At 42.3% G+C, this 16,438-nt stretch overlaps 1 protein-coding gene across 2 annotated transcripts in view; it reads right to left on the bottom strand.

Moving 5' to 3' along the window:
- The window catches only part of myo1g (myosin IG), a 60,255-nt gene that overhangs the window by 37,147 nt on the left and 6,670 nt on the right, over nt 1-16,438 (bottom strand). For both annotated transcript variants that reach the window (XM_088601377.1, XM_088601378.1), the window contains exons 3-13: nt 11,056-11,264; nt 10,663-10,756; nt 10,318-10,483; nt 9,033-9,086; nt 7,437-7,532; nt 6,634-6,750; nt 5,174-5,380; nt 3,916-4,061; nt 3,129-3,243; nt 2,178-2,348; nt 155-225 (exon numbers count right to left, since the gene is read on the bottom strand). In XM_088601377.1, coding sequence (XP_088457503.1) covers nt 155-225; nt 2,178-2,348; nt 3,129-3,243; nt 3,916-4,061; nt 5,174-5,380; nt 6,634-6,750; nt 7,437-7,532; nt 9,033-9,086; nt 10,318-10,483; nt 10,663-10,756; nt 11,056-11,264 — 1,446 coding nt within the window. The remainder of the gene's footprint in view (nt 1-154; nt 226-2,177; nt 2,349-3,128; nt 3,244-3,915; nt 4,062-5,173; nt 5,381-6,633; nt 6,751-7,436; nt 7,533-9,032; nt 9,087-10,317; nt 10,484-10,662; nt 10,757-11,055; nt 11,265-16,438) is intronic.

A 16,438-nucleotide genomic window follows, 5' to 3' on the forward strand; every position in this document is an offset into this window, starting at 1 on the left:
GAGAGAAGGCACACAAAGGAAGAAAGCTATCAGGAGAGAGGGAGAATGTAGGAGCGTGCAGATGGTGGGACACCGCAGAAACACACATGCATTATACCAGACACATTTTGTATACACGCGCATTAGCACAGATGTAGGCACGGGGTGTACTGACGTGACGTCTCCAGCGTAGTGTCGAATGCGGAAGTCACGGTGGAACTCCATGCTCTTGTCTGTGGGGCAGAGCTGCAGGGGAAGAACACGGGGTTACTAGTCAGGCCTGGCTGTAGCACAGCTCAGGATCAAATGGGGTTTGGGTTTGAGGCCGGAGCAGGGGAATGGCAAAAAGTCTTATGTTAGTGTCCTACACAATTTAGAGCTTATTGTACAGCTCCACTGTGTTCCTTTCACATAAAACTGAGAGCTCCAGTCTCCTACTGTACATGTTGCACAGACAGGGAGGTTGACACATCTCACTCTCACAGAAACACCAGTAACACAGCTTGCCGTCTGACTCTGTAGCACAGGCAAAAATGATCATGTCATCCCTTTGGTAATTCTCTATGTGTAAAAAGAAAGCCACACAATAACCCTACCAGTAGGTCATCCCCCCCTCCTTCACCTTACTGACACAAACACATGCTGTCACACAGTGAGATACACAAGGTCAAGGTAAGAACTGACAGAGCAGGAACATAATTTTCATGCACACTCCCATCTCCACGCTCCTGCGAATCAATAACCTGGCACTAAACACAGTGCTCTTGGATTGTTCAGCAAGACACGCAGTCATTAAATTGAGGCACCTTTTATTCCTGCATCCCAAGGTTAGAGTATTCATCCTGTGAGAAATAACACCCACGGTCTTGGCAACTAATAAAGAAAAAATTAAGTCAAATATAATTCCGAACAGAAAACAAAATACTAACGAGGTGTCGGCAAATGAGAATCAACAAATGTTTTTTTTTCATATTCAACCAATTAAAAAAGTATCTAAGGTTTTAGAAGTACTCCACCCACTTTCAGTAACCACTTCGTCCAATACAGGTCACAGCAAGCTGTAGCCAAACCTGGGAGACAACTAGCACAAGGTAGAGAACATCCAGACTCTATATTGTAGGACACACACATTCATACAGGGACAATTTAGAGATTGGTACTAGAGATGCCAATTCACCTAGACAGCATGTCTTGGACTGTTGGAATAAATCAGAGCACCCAGAGAAAACTCAACCATAGGTTGGGTATGCAAACTCCACACACAAGGCTCCCCTATCTGGTTCAAAGCCAAGGACCCTGAGCTGTGACCTGTGTCTTTCAGTAAGACTAAGTTCACGCTGTCTGATGTGTCCAATTGATGTTGAAACAATCTGCGAAAGCTTCCCATGCTAGGTGGAGACATTCAGCGGGCCCTTAATGCCTGTTGAAATAAAAGAATGGAGCAAAGGGGGTATTTTTCTCACTTTGCATAAAGATTTGTCTTAATAGACACTATCTTTTTCACATACTACATCACATAATAGACACATATTAATGTGTCTTCCAGACACTAGTTTCTCGGTTGAATTTCACAGGGAAATGCTGCCCTCTACTGCAGCTGCACTGTCGGCATCCATTGGAAGTAATTTCTCAGGCATAAAGACCGAAAGTCTAAAATTGTTCAACTTGCATTTTAAACCAAAGGAAAACATATGTTAAACAAGTCCTAAAAAAGAGCCAGAAGTAAATTATTTATTTTTTGTGATTCCCATCCCCTGAAAGGCTGTGCTCAAGGAGTAGTGTGAGATTTAGGCATAGTGCGTCTTTCAGAAGGCCACTTGTTTATCTCAAGTTCAGCCTTCGACAGCTCATTTTCCTGATAAGCCCGACGTCTAAACCAAAACAAAGCCAAGCAGAGTCCTAACATAACTTTTATAGCTTTTTCCCTGTACTCATTCCAAACTTCTAAACAATAACTGTTTAACTATCATTATCAACTAGAATTCTTTCACACACATCTTTTTTTCAGTCTCTCCAGCACTGTTTTCTTCCTAAAGAGACTCCTCTGTAGCTTCCAGCAGCTGATATAATCACCTTTGTCTACAGGTGTAATGTGAGGCCATTTCACCTGATACTTTACAAAAGGCTCCCAGGGACACCTTGACTGAACACTCCACCAGGAGCGCAGATTACCCGTCTAGCATGAGGCGTGAACTGACCTTGCGGGAGGTGTAGTGGGGGTGCTGGCCCAGCTTGCTGTCCATGCTCTCCAGGCAGAGTGTGTCAGTGACCTTGCCCACACTCAGGCACGCCTCATCCAGGATGGAGATGATGCCTCGGTGAGGCTGCTCCACCAGGTCCACGATGATCTGGTTATTAAAGTACTCAATCTGCAGAGGGCGGGGGCACACATTAGAGCAGAGCTCAGATACACCGCCCTTGGAGCCCCACACGGACAACAATGCACACAAATTCTCCCGCAGAGCGTCAGTATCCATGGGTTTTTTATTTCAATGTGATGTGAAATATGTGGCTGTCAGAATGGTAGCAAGCACGTCATGAGTTTCTTCACATTTGATGAGCTCTACCTGTTTGTTCAATAAAAAAATGAAAGCTAGATACCTCTCTCTCGCAGAGGAAGCACACTTGCAAGAAGAAGGCAGAAGAAGACAAAGACACATAACCCAGCCTGAGACATATATGGGGCAGAGCAGTGGCACTGTGGCTAAGGATCTGCAGCTATGGCTGGAGGGTTGCGGGTTCAAATCCCGTGGCTGGCAGAGGAATCCTACTCCGTTGGGCCCCTGAAAAAGGCCCTTAACCCCAACTGCCTCAGGGGCACTGTACAAAGGCTAACCCTGCGCTCTGTCCCCAGGCTTCTCCCTCCCTGTCTGTGTGTCTCCTGGAGAGCAAGCTGGGGTATGCGAAAAAAGACAAATTCCTTATGCAAAGAAATTGTATAGGGTTAATAAAGTAAAGTGATCATCTGTAATAATATAGATTTGGCACCTTTAGTAATGTTGCCAGGTGAAATAACAGATTTAACATGGAAGAAGAAAACTGATGACAATTAATAATAAGAAGAATATTAAGCCCTCGAGAACAATGTGTGAAAAGGGTTCTCGTACGCTGTGACTGTGTGGTGGGGGCAGGTGAGAAAGCATACTTACGTGCTGCCAGGTGATGCCCTCACGCTGGTACTCCTCCTGCTCCTGCCGCAGGATGAGCTCGATGAACAGCTGCTGCAGCTTCTCGTTGCAGTAATTAATGCAGAACTGCTCAAAACTACCAGAGGGAGGAAAAAGTGAGAAGTGTGGCATCATACACATCGTGCATCAGGAATGGATCTCATCTACCTCAAACAGACTGTGGCAAATATAGAAACACAGACCTGCTGAGATGAGAAAAGGCCTGTAGAAAGATTGGGGGCCTCACCTGCCTGGAGGTGGACAGACCAACTAGTGAGTAAAAGGACAGTCAGAGAAAAAGGGGGTTTGAGCACAAGACAGGTATACGGACAGAAGTAGAAATGCCAGAGGTTCTTGTTTAAGAACCAAGGTGTGATTTGCTATCAGCAGTCTGGCCATGTGGCTGAGGGTGACAGTTGTAATAGGAAAAACACCATTTATTTACAAAGTACCTTCAAAATGAAATGAAGTTTTTAAAAGATTTTAATGCCAACCTTCATAATTTAGGGAATTTAGGTTTAGAGAAAGAACTCCTGTTTTTTCAACTATAGGACTTAGTGAAAGTACTGTAAAATGCATTTCCTTAGGGTCTATGATGCCATAAAGCCACCAGGGGGCGTCTCAGAGGATTCTACATATCTTAATATATTTTCAGAAATATCTTCACTCTTTCTGCAAAGTAGGAGGGTTTTAGCCAGCTTGTACCTAACCAGAGTTCAGAATGTACAAACAGAGCACAGGTAGCGGTGTGGAGGGAACAATACGCTACCTGTTGTTGTCGAAGATCTCAAAGCCATAGATATCTAGCACACCGATGACTGTGTTCTTGCCATGAAGCACAGGGTTATAATCTTTCACCTCGATCACCGTGTTAATACGGTTCACAATCCAACAGAAGAGCCGTTCATACAGTGCCTGAGAGAGAGGAACAGAGACATATTTCAAACCATAGATACTGTATGAGCAGAGAGGAGAAAATCCTGAAATGGAACCAGTTGCAGTTTGAGCTCTGTCCTTGCTATGCTGGTTGACATCCCTACATAAAGGCGTTTAAAAGTAAGAGGCCATTCTTCCTATCTCACCCTTTTGGAAGTTAGTAGATAATGAATTTAAAGGAACGCACCCAGTTATTTTTTAAAGAAGCCAGCATATTTGATTAAACAATGGAGGTGGGTAGTTTTTTTCCACATACCCACCACCCTTTGGGTTAAGAAATGTCTCTTGTTCATAGTCTCCACACATAGTTTCAACTTGGGTTCAGTAAGGACAGTAACCTAACCCCACATCTTCGTTTAATGTTGGGCAGGTAATAGACTTGAGGTTTTAAATATATTTAAAGATGGCACTGGGATATGGCAAGGTTCATAGATTATGTTAAAGGCAAGACTGGTGTAAGAGGGTCCATTTCGGATAACATCGTCAGGTTGGTGTGAAGTTTGGGGTTCAGTTTTACTGTTGGGTTAGGGTTTGGATATCCCAATTGAAGTCTGGGGGAACTCTTATCCCAGCACCAGCTCAGGTCCAACGCTAAGAGGTGACTGATTTCTTTCTGAATCCTCAACACTAATTAGGTAAGTAATTGGGCTGAATATATCAATATTTCCTGTCCAAGTTTAATCGTAACCCAGATTCAGCCTAATTGAACCCTGACTATAGAATCAACTCCAAGACCTTCCATCTCAGTTATCCAGTTATATTACTAATAAAACACCCACCTCAAAGTCTAAACCAGGAGTAACACTGGACATTCCTATTCATTCTGCAGCAGGAAATATGTGCTCAGCCACTTCTTTATTTAGTTCAGGAGACACACCTGAAGAAGGCTCCATGGCCAAAAAGTTGTGTTTTCTTTCTTCTCTTTTCAGCATGGAATAAACCTGTTACTTGTCACTTCTTTAATTGTTTGATTAAAATAATTATCACAAAGACAAACTGTTACAAGTGTGCAACATGTCAACTGCTTTTTACTGTTTGTGCCTGTGTGTGAGCATGATGTCTCCGTCTGAGCAGGAGAGAGGGAGCCTTACCTTGGCAAAGGCATCGCGGCCTGTGCTAGCTTCCTGTGCGTTATGGCCTTTGTCAATGACTTCGCCGCCCCCCGTGGCCACTGTGCGAAACAGCAGGGTCTTGCTCACGGCGCTGGGCTCTGTGCCCGTCAGGGCCGCGATGTGGTCAACCAGCTCCTCATTAGCGACCTGAGTACTCTCCCCATCACACACAAACTCCACATTCCCCTGGGAAGATGGACCAGAGAGGTCGTTTCAGGTCAGAGCCTGATCCTGACATTTTTCCACGACTTGATGGTCATCATGAGCAACTAAAAATAGATGCAACAACTAGATGCAACAACTATTGATTTATTTAAGGTGGTGCATACAAATACAATACTAGAAAGTTTGACAAGCATAATGGACAATCCATTACCTTTGCTGGTCTTAAGTGATCACAGAAGATCTTTTCAATTTGTTAGCAGAAGCTACAACACAACTAGGTAACTAAGTGCAACACACTCTTTCTCTCATACACACTCTCTCTTGTACTGTGCAGCTGATGACCGTGGGACAGAAGCAATGTGGCTTCCTGATACTGCTTTTGTGGGCATTTAGATTCTGAGAGGCAGAGAGCTGAGAATGTTAAACCTGACACCCAAGATAATGAATCACCACAAATGTCCATCACCAAACCCAAACAGGAGTGTCAACTTTGTTTTTGGTCCTACTATTCTAAAGTATTATTAGGAGTATCATCTTTGGGCATCTGCTACCACCCTCATTACCAGGCCTCCAAAGCAGTAATTGGCATTGTTGAGTAAAAGAAAGTAAACTGGATGTTCAGAGCTTTTTATTCTCTGAGGAAAAAGAATTGCTTCACTGTGGCTGTCAGTAGGCTTGAGTCATAGTAAACCACGTGATTCTTAAAATAAATATGCACCGTCTTAAACCACACCTTCCGTTAAACTTAGCAAATTACAAATAAAAACCAAAAAAAGCCAACAAAGAATTGGGAGGATTAATTATATGTTTGTGTTCAAAACTGACTGTTTTCACAGTCCAATTGTGCAATGCACAGCTTTGAAACATCCTGTCTCAGACTCTGTTTTAGAAGCACTTTTGACTGGTTTTCTTCTTTGCTAAGCTGTTATCTGATTAAAGTATTCATTGAACTAAGAAGAGGTTTAGTTGCTCATCAGATCTTATGAAGGAGGACAGATAAAGTGTTGGTAAAAATGAAATCTTGGACTGATTGAGAGCAATGAATAAGATCTGATTGAATGATTTATCAATGCAATAACTGGCTCATGCTTCAGTTGTCATCAAGACCGGAAGACCATGTGGCTCTGCAGGACTGGGTCCCTGTGTTACAGCAACCAACAACAAGAAGTTCTTTAAAGTTTAGGTTAGTAAGTGATTTGTGTTACTGAGAAATTCACAGGAAGGTGTCTTGACTAGAGCTAGCAGTCCCCTGCAAATGCTGAGATCCCACTCACAAGATGTAGGATGGTGCCCAGGATCTTGTAGACTGAGTTAATCTCCTCAGGTGTGAAGCCAATCACCTTCAAGGCATTCAGCACAGCCTTGTGGTTGGTCCGGTCATCATTTGAAGTCTGAAAACACGGCAAGAACAATCACCTCTGACATAAAGACAGTGTCACTGGACAGGAAGCTATTACACAACACAGATACTGTTCTACAGATCAGTGAAGGGCCCAGCCACTGTACAGACCAGGATATTTGTCTTGTCGTTCTGTGTTTTATTAGCTAGCAGTGGACTGTGCTGTTATGGATTTGAACATACTATGATTTTTTCTTCCTTAGTATTTAGAGTCCATTGTGAATGAATATTAAGTTAGTAAAGGATGGAGCTTCAGCACAAATGCCAGCTTAATTACAAATTCTTTAATACAAGGCAAATAGAAGAGCTGCTGAGTTAGTGAAGTACAGTAATGTACATAATGAAAAGAAAATCTGGTATCTTAATGTGTATAACGAAATACAGATTGAGGGACTGGTTGTTTGACTAGGAAAAATTGCAAAAAAAACTGTAATGGAAAATGGACTGCATCTGCTACATACATAGATGAGAAGGCATTGATAGTAGCGAAACATCCCTCAAACTTTGATCATATTAATAGTTTTAATACTATTCAACGTAAGAACAAACTTTGGGCAATGATAGCCTAAGGGGCCTGACATAAAAGCACACAAGTTCTCTAGCCAGAAAGTTACCATCAGTGCAGAACACAGTGCTAGGCTCCTGATGAAGGAGAGATGAAGGGTCTAACACACTCACCTGAAAGACGGATCCCTCTCTGGTGTAGGTATAGGCTGCAGGGTCATTCTTGAGATGCAGGGACCTTAGCATGTCCTCCGAGCCACCCATTAGCAGCTGGAAATGCAGACAGACACCCAGACGTTTAGACAAGGAACACAGACATGCAGACACACAGGGACACATGGACAGGCAGAAGCACAAGCAAACCAGGAAACAACTTGACCATAAAGTCTTCTGGTCTTTTCTGTTCTTTTCTGTTCTGTATTCACAACATGATCACTTGCATTGTTAAGTGGCTTGGGGCAACCTTGTTGTGAAAGGCTCTATATAAAAATACATTGAATTGAATTGAAAACTGTGCAATGCACTAGTAAGACTTCATTTAGAATACTATCCATAATTTAGGTCACTGCATTACAAATTATTCACAAAATGAATATTGCTGAATTGAATTAGTCTAAAGAACAGGAACCAGATGCATTTCTGGGCTTAAAGGAATGTCATACACTGAAAGGCTGAAAAAACTGAAACCTTTAAGCTTTGAAAACTGCAGGGACCTGATTCAAATATTCAAAATCCTCAAAAATGCTGACTAAATCAACCCAATAGACTTTTTTAGAATGAACAGTAAAACATGAACCAGGGATCACAAGTGGAAACAACAGGAAAGTGCAGTAAAAACTGAAACAGCAGTCATTTTGAACTAAAGGTTAGTTTGAGTCTGGAAGAAGCTACCTGGTTATGTTACTGAAGTTGATAATCTGGATTCTTTCAAGAAACAGCTTGTGTCTTTTCTTTTCAGCATGGAATAAACCTTTACCTGTTCCTTTGCTGCTTATGTATGCTGATGCAACCTACTTGAGCTATTGAGTGTGATCACCTCAGATTATTTAGCAGTTAATAACCAGACACATGGCCTTCTCTCATTTGTAAACTTGTTTACGTTCTCTTGGAAATAAGCCTTGTCTTGTCTGTCTTCATATAACTATGATATAACTGGTCAGTACCTGGATGGGAGACCTCCTGGCAAAAACTAAGGTTGCTGCTGGAAGAGGTGTTAGTGGGGCCAGCAGGGGGCGCTCACTGTAAAAGGTGATGGGGACTCTATACTGTAAAAGGGCGCTGTCCTTCGGATGAGACGTAAAACCGAGGTCCTGACTCTCTGTGGTCATTAAAAATCCCAGGGCGTTTCTCGAAAAGAGTAGGGGTGTAACCCTGGTGTCCTGGCCAAATTTCCCATTGGCCCTTACCAATCATGGCCTCCTAATAATCCCCATCTATGAATTGGCTTCATCACTCTGCTCTCCTCCCCACTGATAGCTGATGTGTGGTGAGCGTTCTGGCGCACTATGGCTGCCGTCGCATCATCCAGGTGGATGCTGCACATTGGTGGTGGTGGAGGGGAGTGCCCATTACCTGTAAAGCGCTTTGAGTGGAGTGTCCAGAAAAAGCGCTATATAACTGTAAGCAATTATTATTATTATTATTATTATTATTATTATTATTATTATTATTATTATTATTATTAACTAAATATATATCATCTCCAATCCCTTAAAAGGATGCATCTCCCTTAGCAGTTGTGCTACCTAGCCTGCATACTGTAGGTCTTACCTGATAGAAAGAGTGGAAGTTCCTCTCTCCTCCCTGTTGCTTGATGACTCGAGACTAAAACAAATATAAAGTAAGAAAACAGATCTTGTTGTTATCATGCATATAAAAGCAATATAAATGATGGCAATGTGTGAAAGCAAATAATTTAATTATAATAAGCTTCCAGGGGTTTGTCTTTAAGCGTTTGGAAAACATCTTTGCTAATTAAATTTTTGTGAATTTAAATTAGATTTGAATTGCATTTGACAGAGATCAAACGATAGTTATTCACCAGCCTGTACAAGAGAAGTCTTACTTCTATAATTTGAGATAGTTTTAACACTGTTCAACATGTCATCATACCACATTGTGCAACGATTGCCTGAGGGACCTGACAAACACATTCCTTCAGCAGACAGAGAGGAAGAAAGCAAGAGGAAATTGCTACCCTGTTATTTGGTTAGCTTTTGTACAGAAAGTCACAGACAGACAGTGATATTTGTTTGTTGATGACTGAATCAGTAATGCACATCTCCTTCCCTGCAGTGCACAGCAATCAAGATTTCAAATTGTCTATGTGCTTCAGTGTTCGTCCAGATCGTTCGTATTACATGGATGTCCAAACCCATTACAGAGAAGGATCAACACAACGCTCCCTGACACCATTATGGGGCACTGGCTTTAGAATTTAAAAGGAGGCAAACAGCCTTTCAAATTGATCTGCCATTATTTTTTTTAATTTACATAACTCATTGTTCTTGCTTTTCTCTTCTGGGAGTAGGGTCCATTCTTCTGCCTCCACTGTGATTGATAAGCATGACATTGTACTACTGTCAGCAGAGCATCATCTGGAGTCAAGACTGAATCTGGATATACAAGAATGTACCTTGATGTTTAATCCAATAGTGCAGGATCAGGACTCATCCCTGCACTATTGGGATGCACATGTACTACCTGTAGTGTTATGTAGTGCATTTCCATTAATATGATTAAATCAAAATACAGGCCAGGACCTGGTGAAGAAGAAAGCATTATAGATGGAAACATTGGTTTGTAACTAACTTACAGATTTTTTCTGGGCATTAGGGCAAGTAACACATCATACTTTCCTGCACAAAATATTTTTTTTATGTGACTATGTGTGAGTGAGTCTGCATTGGCTCAGTGACTATTCTTGGTATACACATGAGCCAAAATGGCTGATTCCTACAGAAACCTTATCTGCATAGTCCATTTAGGAATGCAGACCCCCTCACGCTGTGGATACAGAATGTATGTGTATGTTCAGTTGTGGTGTTTTACTGACTTTCTCCAGCAGGTAGTTATTGATGTGACCACCAGTAGGGTCTCCGTTGAAGTTAAAGTTGATGTCCATGTACTTCCCAAAGCGACTGGAGTTGTCGTTGCGGTTGGTCTTGGCGTTCCCGAAAGCCTCCAGCACGCAGTTCGACTTGAGCAACACATTCTTCACACTGTACAGAGACAGCAGTGTTAAACCAGAGGCAATACACGTGCACCACAACACACTCATGCACCAAAGACACCCACAATCATACACAAGTAAGCATATGGACAAACACTCCACTGAGTATTCCTGGTCTTCTTTCACTGATGCATCCAAAAGCACATTTGAAGATCACCCTGCCCTTACCTCTCCACCTCTGCCTGCTGGCTGGGGTTAGTGATGGCAGCAATGTACTGCATGATGTATTTACTGGCCTCAGTCTTCCCTGCTCCACTCTCCCCTGAAAGACACATACACACAGCTCCATCATTCAGCTTGGATCCTGCTGTTTCACTTCTTGTTTTCTGCTGTTGTTACTTTTCTTGTTCTTTCGAACACCCATAATCTGGTGCCCCCAGTAATAATCCTGGAGGGCCAGTATTTGGCTTAATTGGACCATCTCAGCGGCTTCTTCCAGCTCTCCAAAACCTCCAGCACCATATGGGAGACCCTTTCCCTCGATGAACTTTACCTGTCTTGTGGTGTTATAGACTGGGTTATGATACAATAGAAAATAAAGACAGGAGGACAGGTTCTGACCTGAGATGACAATGCAGGTGTCTTTGGCTCGTCTCTTCATGGCTTTGTATGCGGCATCGGCCACAGCATACAGGTGCGGGGGATTCTCATAGAGCTCGCGGCCCCTGTACGTCTCAATAATCTCCTTGCCATAGATATCCATCTGTTTGTAGGGGTTCACTGATACCACCACTTCCCCAATGAAGGTATAGATTCTGCCCTTCTCAAACCTGTGGCACAGACAAACACAGACAGTGAAAACTGTATGCACACATAGACGCTAATATGATTTCTCAACCCGTAGACAGACATGCACTAATCAAACATGCAGACTAGCCCTGGACACTCTTTTTGATCATAAGTATAAAGCCACATGGATTATAAGAAAAACAGCCTACAAACAACTAGAAATGCACAAATCACACTACTGCGAGACATTGAGGTGTCCAATACCCTGTCAGATCTACTCATACTGTACATCATCATTGCACAGAGGGAGCTAAGGAATTCTAGCTTAACAATATAGCTTTAGACTTCTGTTATATAGTGTTTATACACAACATACACATACCATTGAAGTATGATTTCACAATTTCACAGTAAAAATATTTTTAGGTATTGATGGATGTAAAAAATTCTCTATTGTACAGTGTTTTACAGTTTGAGGACAACAGCAATACAGGGCAATAAACATGAACAGTAAATTAAGTAATGCAACATGCACTTGGAATCAGATGAATATTCAGCACTCAGGACTAACATAAAAGATTACTGTGGAGAGTCCCCACAATTTGCTCTATTAGGAAAGATAGATACAATTTCGTTAATCATAGCACTGTGCGCAATCTGCCTTTAATTAGACACGTTGATGCACTAGGATTAGTCTACATCCTGTCAGCATTAGCTGCTTTTGCGTGCTGTTTAAAGGTGTTTTTGATCACACCTTAAACACTGCAGAGAAATGATTTCTACATACATTCTGCAAACACTGTGAGTAAAGTTGTGTATCTCGGTAGGGTGTGTCTTCTGGACTGTTGGTTCATTCTGATTCTCACAACACTACAAGGAGGATGTTATCTGGGTGTGTCTTCAATTTTCACAGTGTTTCTGGCAACAGGACTATTGCAAAAACATAGTTTCAGAATAGAGTGTGTCTTTCATATGAATAGATCTTCTGAACAGAGCAGATCTGCTGTAGACTGTATAGCATTGGATCCCTTATTAGTTACAAATATAGAAACATGAAAGTACCAGTAGAAAGTTGCACAAAGAAACAACTTTAGCTTGTTTGAATGCTGTGGAAGATTTGGAGATTTGTGTGACAAATGGACGATAAGTAACAAGGTGATTACATTTAGGTGTAATAAACAACAAGAATAACGTGGTGCAACTTCCTGGTGCTCAGTCTTCGCTGAGCTAGCCTTGTGCCTTGCACTGCATGACATCAGGTGGGTTTCTTCAAGTATGCTAAAGCAGATAGTAGTGTAAACAGGCAGAGACAGATCTTCAAACCACTCACTCACATATTTCAGCACATGACAATGCAGCTTGCTGGCCCAGGAATAAAATGGTGAATGAATTGGTACCCTGCACAAAACAAAGAGTGACAGTGCAACCCATAGCCAAAGGATATCTCTGCTCTTGATCCCCGGCGAGACTCTAGCCTGAGAAATCATGAAAGATTAAGCAGCTAGAAGAAACCATCTTTCCAGAAACACAGTGGAGGTTTCAGATCCGATCAAGTGAACCACGGAAATGAAAACTGTGGTAGGACTGATTCAGAAAATGTGTCATGAGCAAAAACCAGGATCTATGTGGTTTTGGTTAACCTAACCACTGACTTTGACGCTGTAAACCATGACAGCATATGGAAAATCCTCCAGGAACTTGGCTGCTCAGGTGTCTGACGGGATGATAACTATCAGAGATCTGATCTGAGATACTGTATACTGTTTACTTGGTGATTGCACGTTTCTCCCTGGAATTCATTCATCTCATCACTGACCAGCTTGCATGTGGCTTGTCAGTTTGGTCTTACAATATATATATATTTTCAATTTCAACAACAATGTCACATAGTGCTTCGTCAAGGCTATTTCACTGATTTCAGAACAAAAGAAAGGCTAGGCTCTCAGCAAAGATCAACATCTAACAGGCACTGGTGCTCTTCTTGATACATGACCATCTTCAATATGTAGATATGTGGTGTGGATGGAGGTTAAAGCCAGCTCTAAAGTTGGAAGATCACTGGATATACAATGCCTGTGCTACAAGATCACTCAGCAGTCGAACCTCAAAGACTGCATTATAAACATCTACTGATTGTAGGATATGACCCCGAGATAAAGCTAGCTGAAGGCAACTGTCATTCAGTGACCTTCAAGAAAATAGGACCAGACAAGAACTGGATGAAGCAGAGAGATGGAAGGACCTGCAAGCTCACCAGCTGCAGGCTACACCTGCATCACATGCAGCTGTTAATCCATGGATCGAGGATTACTATCTTCTCTCTTATAAAGAACATGCCAATCAATATTTATCATTTTTATATTAGAAATAACTTTTAATACATTATAATATGAAGCAACTAAGGAATGCTTTATCTTTTGTAGTACACCTACAGTATGTATCTATCACTAGAGCTTCAAGGTTTTGCTCTGTCTTGCTTTATTCCCACATTTGCATACATTTTACTGTACATGCTGTGAAATGTGACTAACCTGTGCAGAGAGCTCAGCCCATGCTACTCCACCCCATACATACAGAACCCTGTCCCAGCATGCCTCACCCATACACAGGAAGAGCACAGGGCTGGGAAGTGAGAACAGGAAGTACTCTGTATGTAAACCTGGGTGAGGTCAGTATGCTATTCTCAGAAATCTAACTTCTCTCCAGCACTAGGGGATCTGTGACACACACTGACTTTGTTTGACTTTAAATCAAGGTACAACAGACAGTTAGCATACAGTCCCCATCCTCACATCTCACTTAATTTGTGTGTTTACAGCAAAGATGTTGAAAAATAAGTAACTGCCTCCTTCAGTGGATTGATCTTGATATTCCATTCCCCTTTAATATTGGCACTGCCACTACCCTCTTTTAGCTCTTAATGAAAAAAAAATCTTGTTTTAAGATTAATTAAAAATGAATTTATAAATAGTAATTAAAGGTCCTCCACCAAGGCTGTTCATGATCTTCATGAACAGAATGTCAAGGTGGAGCCGAGGTTTGGAGTGTATCCAGACTGGGGACCTGAGGGCTGCATCTCTGCTATCTGTGGCACACACTAGAGAGCTTCACAGCTGAGTGTGATGTGGCTGAAGGTGAGTACCTCCAAATCTGAGATCATGGTTCTCTCCTGGAGAGAGGATCTTAGGTTAGACTTGCTTATAAGTGAGGGTAGAGAGGATCATGAGATTGGCTTGGAGTGGATTGGTGCAGCAGCTGCTGTAAGGAGGAAACTATACTGAACCATGGTGTTGAAGTGGGAGCTCAGTTTTTAGATAAAGCTCTGCTTCTGGTCAATCTATATCCCCATCATCACCTCTGATCACGAGCTTTGGGTAGCTACCGAAAGAATGAGATCACGGATACAAGCAGCAGGAATGTAGGTGTAGGTGTACCTCTGTAGGTGTTATGCATTCCACACACGTCTCTGTCCCGTCTCGCATTCCCACACTGCCATGTTTAACAAATGCTCGCTCTGCAAGTAATACACCTATCACCGTTTACTACTGTCACTATTTGAGTTCCCGTTTCTTCACTTCCCCACTCACTATTGCGGATTCTCCTAGAGCTCCCAAGTGCGCGTTATTTCCTTACTAGCCTTCATTTTGGTATGTGACCTTTTAGCCTGCCCCTCCTTTTTAGCTCTGTCTATCGTTTTGGATTGATGCTCTCTCATCGTCTTCCCCGTGTTTACAGTAGGGCCGTCGGGCTCACTCTCCATGAAGGGTGAGGACCTCGGCAATCCCAGGGGACCATGGAGAAGACTTGCTGCTTCTTTGGATCAAGACGAGCCAGCTGAGGTGGTTCAGGCATCTCGTTGGGATGCCCCCCAGACACCCCCCGATGGATGGCCCACTGCGATGAGACCTCGGGACACACAGACCCCGCACACTGGAGGGATTATATCTCTCAACTGGTGCAGATGGGGTGGAGGAGGGATACAATAGACAAATGAGAAGGAGAGCAGAGCTTACGTATGTTTTTTTTTTACCATGAAGGAATGTCGATAGGAATAATTACAATTACAACTCAGCTGCTCTCCCTCCAGACTTCTGGTGTCAACTAATTTTATAAGGGAGTCTTATTCAGCTGTTTCTTAAAAGCAACCTCCACATCAAGGATGAGTACCTGCTCCTACAGTCCCACCTCCTTTTCTCAGTCTTATGTTGTCTGGTTTGTGTTTCACTCTTGATCTTAAAGACTTCCAGTGGGTTTACAATCTCAATAATTTTAAGAATTCTGAATGCAGTGAAGTCAAGCTCGTGTTAATGAGGCAGTGAAATATTTGGAGAGACGCAGTGTAGCCTGGCCAAGTAAAAGATAGGGGCTCAGAGAAGATCCAGCTATACAACCAATAGGTGAAGACTGGGTGTTGTGGGGGCTGCAAGTGTCAGAGGTGAGAGAGGAATCTACAACTGCTCACAAGGAGTAAAAGATACATTTCAGGATGTACAGTAAGTACATAGATTATTTAGATATAGTGAAATTTGACTTAACCTGCTGGCTGAGGTCTAGCCCCCTGGCTATAGGAAGAGGAGGAGGGGACCCCCTTACAGAGCTACAGCTACAGGCAGAGAAGGCCACATGAGAACAAGTGCTTATATATTTTTTTTAATAACAGGAATAGAATCTGCAAAATTATCATGCAAATTATGAGTAAATACTGGAACCTGTTTCAAAACATGTTCAGAATGTTCTCATCTATAGTGGTTTCACTCCAGTTCCACAAGTACCCAGTCAAAATGTACAATTGTGAGAGATTGAGAGATCAAAGTGAGAGATCTTGTTAAGTGAGAGAACTTATTAAGTTTCTAGATCAATGTCCTTTAAACAGACATGTGGCTGAAGTAGATTTCCCAGGATCATGTGGAGAAATGGATTCACTGAAAGACAGAATGGAATCTCCAGCATTTAATTGCGGAACCGTTTCATAAATATCATGCCTTATGTTCTTCACATCATCACTTTCAATAACCACTTGTTCAATTGATGGTCATGGTGGTCTGGAGCCTATCCTGGGAAGTATTGTGCACGAGGCAGGATATACCCTGAGTGGGACACCAATCCATTGCAGGGCACAGAGACACAAGCACACATCATTTCAGGGGCAATTTGTTACAGAAGCCAATTAACCTACCTGTATGTTTTTGGATTGTAGGAGGAAACCAGAGAACCA

Source organism: Lepisosteus platostomus, chromosome 12 (assembly GCF_059453375.1).
Source record: "Lepisosteus platostomus isolate fLepPlt1 chromosome 12, fLepPlt1.hap1, whole genome shotgun sequence".
NCBI lineage: Eukaryota > Metazoa > Chordata > Actinopteri > Semionotiformes > Lepisosteidae > Lepisosteus > Lepisosteus platostomus.